Consider the following 6,799-nt stretch of genomic DNA (forward strand, 5'->3'; position numbering starts at 1 on the left):
TTACCTATTACTTGCATTATGGGTGTCAAGAAACCATTTACACTGCCTAGACTTTTAACCCTTATTATGTCTTAAAAGTGCATTTGTGAAATGTTGGTTTTGATGTAAACCTCAAAATTTAACATTTAAAATAGGTTACCATTTACAATACCAACTAAATACAGTACATTGATCTAGTACAGAAAGTTAGATCAATGTTAGAAATGAAGATTCACAGTTTACCTTCCCAGGCATGCCATTAGTATTTCACATTTATGCTATTTTAGCTTTGATCTGAATGCGTCACAGATGAATTCGAATCTAAACATGATTCCACTACAGCATAATATTAATTAGGCAGCTTTCCCAAGTCTGAGAACATTATGCTAATCTAGTTGTGATGTTTGGAGACTTCATAGCTTAAATCCATTATAACACTATGGAATCCATAGATCTGGTGGAGAAAGACTTCAAAGGAGGTTTTTGTTGTTGTAATAAGCTTATTTAAATAAAAAAAAAACTCAACTTATTAGAAGTCTGCCTAAGACAACAAAATTGAACAGTCCATACCATAACATCGATAATCATGTTAACTTTTAGTTTTGAGTAGGAAAAAATAAATCTTACTATGAGTTAAATTTAGATGGTAAGAATGTATATCATATATTCAGCAACCAAGTTTACATGTTTATGCATATAATTACTTTCTAGTGGTCCAACTGCTACAGCAGTGATGTATTATAGTATTGAGATACTCTGGTAGTTTCCAGACACCAATCTGGAGATCATCTGCCATATGTTATTTTTTTAAGTACGTATTGATTTTACTTAGAAGCCAATAGTCTCAAATCAGTTCATATACGGTTCAAACTTTTGGTCCTATTGTCCTCCTTGGCCCATGTAACTTTAAATGAGCCAGAGTTTGGGATTACATACAATAAGATATGCAGTAAAAAAACACTAGTAATACTGTTAAAGTTCAGGCTATTAAGGAGGATGTGTTTCCTAAACTGAAAATCTAATGAAATGGCTAACATACATATCAGAGATTGGATAATCCCTTACTCTTAAAGTGTTGTACCTTTTATGTAACAAACTTCAAATATTAGCTGACTAGATCAGTGAAGTAATTTTCCCCTTTGCTATTCCAACTCCATTTTATTTTGAATATAATAGTTTAAATCTTTAATTATAACAGAAAATTACAGCATTAGAAAATTTTCTGTATCTGGAGAGTAACAGTGAACCAAATTTACCAGTTAGGGAACCATTTCAGGAATTGTTGGGAGGTGGCTTATTCTGTAGTAACTATGCTTCAGTTGCCGTGCAGTTCGCCCAGAAACAATCCATTTCAACTTCTGAACATTTGGTTTGGAACACTTGTTTGATGAATATTCAGTTAAACACTTGGATACAAGCTCTTGCCAGAAGACCAAATCTCTGCCATTTATCTGTGTATAAATGGTTAAGAATTAATGCTCAATTAAAACAAAAGCCCTACCATATTTAATTATGGTAATAAATGCAAATTTGTTAACAGGCCTTTCCTCATCAACAAAACTTGAGGATAGCTACTTAAGTTTCAAATAAACATGACATTTCATTTTATTTCATAAGATAGTACCAGTGGTTTAGTTTCTTTTACAGCTGTTAATAAGATTTAGGCTGTGACCTTGACATACCTTGGAATGTTTCTGAAGACATTCTACTCCTTCTGTTAATTCTACACACTTCTGTGCTTGGATCTCCAATGCAATGATAGACAATGCCAACACAGAAGGCTAAAAGAGATAATGTTAAAGTAAATGCAAAGTATAAAAACAGGTCTATATAAATAGGCTTAATCTTTATATAAAATATTTACCTTTGCTTTAGAAAACATGATCCTGCAATGACATGCTTTAAGTTGAGCTTCTAGTCTTTCAAAATTAAGGCTATTTTTCCTTTAAAAAGAAAATGGGATTTATATGTAGATAACATTACATCTATAAAAGACATTTTTAGAAAAATATTGAAGTCAATTTTTAACGTGAAGCTTATGCACATTTATCATAGAAAGCGAATAGTAAAGGAATTCCCTTCCATCAGAGCCATTAACTTCTTCAATGTACCATATGTTAATTTTAAATGATTTGGGCCAAGAAAATAAAACGAACAGTGACATGCCACAAATGTCAAGATTTATTCTCTTTTCCTTTTACTAAATCTATTCCTGCATCTACAAAGATCCTCTTTTTTTTTTTTTTTGAGACATAGTCTCACTTTGTTGTCCTCCGTAAAGTGCCATGGCTCATAGCTCACGGAGACCTTCAAACTCTTGGGCTCAGCCTCCCAAGTAGTTGGGACTATTGGCACCTGCCACAACACCCTGCTATTTTTCTTTTTTTTTAGAGATTGGGGTGGGGGGTGCCTCTCCCTCTGGCCCAGGCTGGTCTTGAACCTGTGAGCTCAGGCAATCCACCCACCATGGCCTCCCAGAGTGCTAGGATTACAGGTATGAGGCACCACTCAGCTTCATATAAAAATTACATAAATTTGTGTTAGATGATTAGTAGGAAGTTGAAATGTACGTTTCTAAGAATTAGCCTTCATGAAGCTATTGAGAACTGAAAATTTTCTTGCTTATTCTAGAGAGTAAAGAAGCCATAGCTATCATTTTACTTATTTTGGTTAGAATTCTATGAGGGTATTGATTTTATGCAATATCTATACAATACCATTCTGATTTCTATACCTCTTTTGTTCAAAATAAAGGTCACATACCTTTCAAATGGTAAGTTCTCTTGAATGAGTGAGTAATAGAGTTGCAGAAATTGAAAGGCAGTTGTTGCTTTGACTTTCCAACACACCTTCTCCAACACGATCTTTTCCATTCTCATCAAGTCTGACACTGTGAACCTATACTGACTTATTCGGATCAAGTCAGTTGCCAGTGGGACATTCCTTTCCTCTTCTATTGATTTCACAGCCAGATAAAAGCAGCTCAGTCCAACACACCCAAGATGCTTGGGTTGTACCTAAAAAAAAAAAAAATAGTAAAAAAAAAATTCCCAATTAGCCCACGTCTCTACTTTATTTCAATTAACATTAATAAAACATAAAGTGCAATCTAGAACTCAGACCCAACATTATGAAAATGTACCTTTGCAGTGTATTTCTCATCTGTGATGGATTTAATAAGATCCACTCATACCTAAATAGCCTGTTAAGCCTAGGAGGCATTCCACCTGGAACCAATTTTTGAGTAATCGCACTAAGTTTCAGCATAATGTTTGTTTGGCTTAGCATAGAAAAAACTTTTTAACTATTTTTTACTATTGCAGAATTGTAAGCACAGTGTTCCAGTCTGTCCAAATAAGTTAACTGGTCAATAATTTATGTGAGGACTGAAACATTTTATAGCTTCTTTACAAAACTTCTTTCCAGGACATTGTATTTTTCCAGGCTGTTTTCTTTGTAATAACATATATATAGAACAGTTTTTAAATACTACAGCATAGACTTTATACTTTTGCCTGAAAACTTCTGTTACCAGTCTTTCCCATTTATTTATCATTTTACGAATGTCTACAGTAAACAGGAGTTCAGGACCAGCCTGACCAAGAGTGGGACCCTATCTCTGCCAAAAATAGTAAAAATTAGCTGGGTGTGGCCCTGTAGTCCCAGCTACTTGAGAGGCTGAGGCAGAAGGATTGCTCAAGCCCAGGAGTTTGAACTTGTAGTGAGCTATGACAATGCCACTGTACTCTAGACAGGGTGACAGAGACGCTATCTCAGGAACAGAAAATAAAAGCAGCTTTTTATCTATTCTCAACCCCTTTAGCAGTATACTTATGCCTCTTTAAAGGCTTGATTTCTTTTATTATGACTTACATGGTCATGAATGCAGCCATCTTAGTCCCACATAAGAGTATATTATACTTGAGGGACAGCTGTATAATATTCATTTGTGCAACATTTATAGCTCCAAAGGTAGTGCCTACACAAGTATCTAAAGAGTTACTTAATCAGTCTGTTGAACAAGTTTCTTTTTTTTTTTTTTTTTGAGACGGAGCCTCAAGCTATCCTATCCCTGGGTAGAGTGCCACGGCATCACGCTCACAGCAACCTCCAACTCCTGGGCTCAAGCGAGTCTCCTGCCTCAGCCTCCCAAGTAGCTGGGACCACAGGCGCCCGCCACAACGCCTGGCCATTTTTTGGTTGCAGCCATGATTGTTGTTTGGTGGGCCCGGGCTGGGGATTCGAACCCGCCACCTCAGGTGTATGTGGCTGGCGCCTTAGCCACTTGAGCCACAGGCGCCGAGCCTGAACAAATTTCTAGAGGCACTCAATTCAAAAAAATATTGAGTTCTTTTTATACATACAATGCACTGTTTTATGTACTGAGGACTAAAATGAGTTTCATTCTAATTGAAAACATGATCTCATTTTCCTGCAGTGGCTATAGATGTACTGAAAAGGCAGATGTATGTTAACATTTAAGCTATGAAAGCTACAAACATGTTATTTATCTAGCACAGGGAACTAATTGCTCCTCCTTCAAAAAAAAATACTCTTCTCTAGTGCATGCACACTGAAGCTGCAGATGGTGCGCATAAGCAAGACTTGCCCAAGTCTAAGGTTAAAACAATTAGAATTTCACGTATACGAGTAGTGATTAATATCTCTTAATTCTTAACTACAATCTAGCATTCTGCCTCTAATAAATTTCTTTAAATCTAAGAACATCAGTTAAGTGGGCATAGCCATCAGAAACAATAGCCAGCTCCCCTCTGCAATTATTTGATATTAGACTATTTTTCATTTCAGAACTTAAGTCTAATAAATAATGTAACACCCTTAATTATAATTAGGAAGTATATTAATGCTATAGTACCCCAAATTACCATGTTTTGGCTACTTGCTAAAAATCAAAAAGGTCAAGTTTATGAGTATTAGCCAAAAAGCTGACAATTCCATGTCCTTTAAACAAAATAAAGAAATACTCAGGTTAATGCCTTAAACATACCTTCATTTTAGACAGGAATCTGTCCAGTAAATTCACAGCTAGAGAAAATGACTCCGTGTCGAAGCCAAAGAATTGAGTTAGACTAAGAAGATCTTTCACTTCAAAGTCCCTGAGTCTGGCAGTCATTCTGAGGCCATTATCGTGTGCAGATTCAATTAGTCTCAAGCCGCAGACCTTTGGCTGACATCTAGACTCCTGTTCCAACAGGGCATTCAGCTGGTGTAGCAGATTCTGAGAGTCAGTTGTTGTCAGTACCTCAATCATCTATATATAGAACAAAGCCCAGAAAGGAGTGTATGAGAGTAGTCCTTCCTACTTTCCTTGGCCATCTTTGTACTGAGCCAAGAAGTGCTTTATATAATACAAGTCTCCCTCCAATTAATTGCAAAGTGGTGTCTGTTATTTCTCTTCTACAAGTTGGTCACAGCCTAAATTGTGAGTTCCTAGCAGACAGGAACCATCCCTTTTTTAAAAAATGTAAATCCTCAAGAAATACCTGTTTCAGATGTTCACTGTTAATAGTTAACCATGAATAGACATTGTAAGACAGGATACCAAAACTTGAAATCAGATGGTAGTATGTATTCTGTCTGCCATTTATTAACAATGTGAACTGTTGAAGTTACTTAATTTTACTTAATTCCTCATCTTTAAAGTGGGGATAAGGTTATTACTTACCTCATAGATTTGTGTGGGTTAAATGAAATCACATAAAGAGATTAGCACATAGAGTAGGCACTTGAGTAAACATTAACAATACTAATCTTATTTCTACATTTGTAAAATCTGTCTCTGAATGGCTATGACGATGAAACAAGATTTAAACAGTATAGCACAGTGCTCAATAATAGTTAGCTTTTATTGGTGTTAGGAAATGAAACTTAAAAGATGCCAAGGAGCACCGTAGTGGGGCGAGGCAGGGGTTGCTAATTTAGTCTGCAAGACAAACTTACAAGTTTCATTTTTAAGTGTGCACAACACATCTACGTCCCGGGCACAAACTAAGCCCGGGGTACACGGACGGTCCCTCTCTACACCAATTCAAAGAAAGTAAGGCCTGGGATCTTTAGAGTTGACCGTGTTGGAACCACTAACTTTAAGGGTCCGATTCTATCGCCCCTGGCTAGTTCCTGGGACTGGGCGGGCAATACACTCGAACACCTCAGGAGGATGGATGCGGCTCCGCCCCTCCGGGCTCGGACTAGCCTGGGCTTGTACTCAGGGAGAGTTAACCAAGGAAAACGGCGCGGGCCAGACCTACCCCTCATCCCGCACCCCTAGCTCTGCTCCCCACGCGCACCGAAGGTCAACCCTGCAGCCCAGCTCACCTTGATAGTGCCTGCGGCTCCTCAGCGGTCACCACCCTCCCCGGGCCTGCTCTCACCTCACCCCACGATCAGATCCGAGAGGCCTACGAGGCAAGGGGACTCGCAGGCAAGAGAAGAGAGGCCCGGGGAGGGGGAGCCGTCCTGGGTGGAGGTCTCCGCACCACCGCGAAAATCACCCGGCCCTCGTCAGGGTCAGCTCGGAGCCAAAGAGACCGCGCCTGGCTTCCCGAGTAATATATGGGAGGGCGTGGCTTTCCCGTGAGGGCTGCCATCTTCATCGCTGATTGGTGGAGGTCTTTTGATGGACGACGTCTGAGGTCCATAAACAGTGGGTCCGTAGGGTTAGAAACCTGGCCAATCAGCTCACACTTCCCATTATCCGGAATCAAATTCTCCGCCCCCTTGATACCACGCCCCTATGTCTAAGCTTCTTTCATTGGAGAATTGCCCAAAGAATCTTCATTCAACAGGGCAGAACTAAACA

The 6,799-nt window shown here is 38.6% G+C and overlaps 1 protein-coding gene across 1 annotated transcript; it reads right to left on the bottom strand.

The window, feature by feature from the left end:
• Positions 1 to 6: 6 nt before the first annotated feature.
• CCNG1 (cyclin G1) lies at positions 7 to 6,554 on the bottom strand. Its single transcript, XM_003781970.3, has 6 exons — positions 6,316 to 6,554; positions 4,988 to 5,251; positions 2,743 to 2,996; positions 1,844 to 1,922; positions 1,662 to 1,760; positions 7 to 1,430 (listed from the first exon to the last, which is right to left on the bottom strand). The coding sequence occupies exons 2-6, from the start codon at positions 5,249 to 5,251 to the stop codon at positions 1,239 to 1,241; spliced, it is 888 nt and encodes a 295-aa protein (XP_003782018.1). The 5' UTR covers positions 6,316 to 6,554; the 3' UTR covers positions 7 to 1,238.
• Between the last annotated feature and the right edge of the window lie 245 nt (positions 6,555 to 6,799).

This window comes from Otolemur garnettii, unplaced genomic scaffold, assembly GCF_000181295.1.
Source record: "Otolemur garnettii isolate 467f Iridium unplaced genomic scaffold, OtoGar3 scaffold00003, whole genome shotgun sequence".
Lineage (NCBI taxonomy): Eukaryota > Metazoa > Chordata > Mammalia > Primates > Galagidae > Otolemur > Otolemur garnettii.

Coding starts and splice junctions, on each gene's coding strand:
- CCNG1 (XM_003781970.3), bottom strand. CDS start 5,251: ATGATTGAGGTACTGACAACAACTGACTCTCAGAATCTGCTACACCAG. Junction 2,997..4,987: donor GATTCCTGTCTAAAATGAAG/GTATGTTTAAGG, acceptor TTTTTTTTTTAG/GTACAACCCAAGCATCTTGG. Junction 1,761..1,843: donor TCATGTTTTCTAAAGCAAAG/GTAAATATTTTA, acceptor TATCTCTTTTAG/CCTTCTGTGTTGGCATTGTC.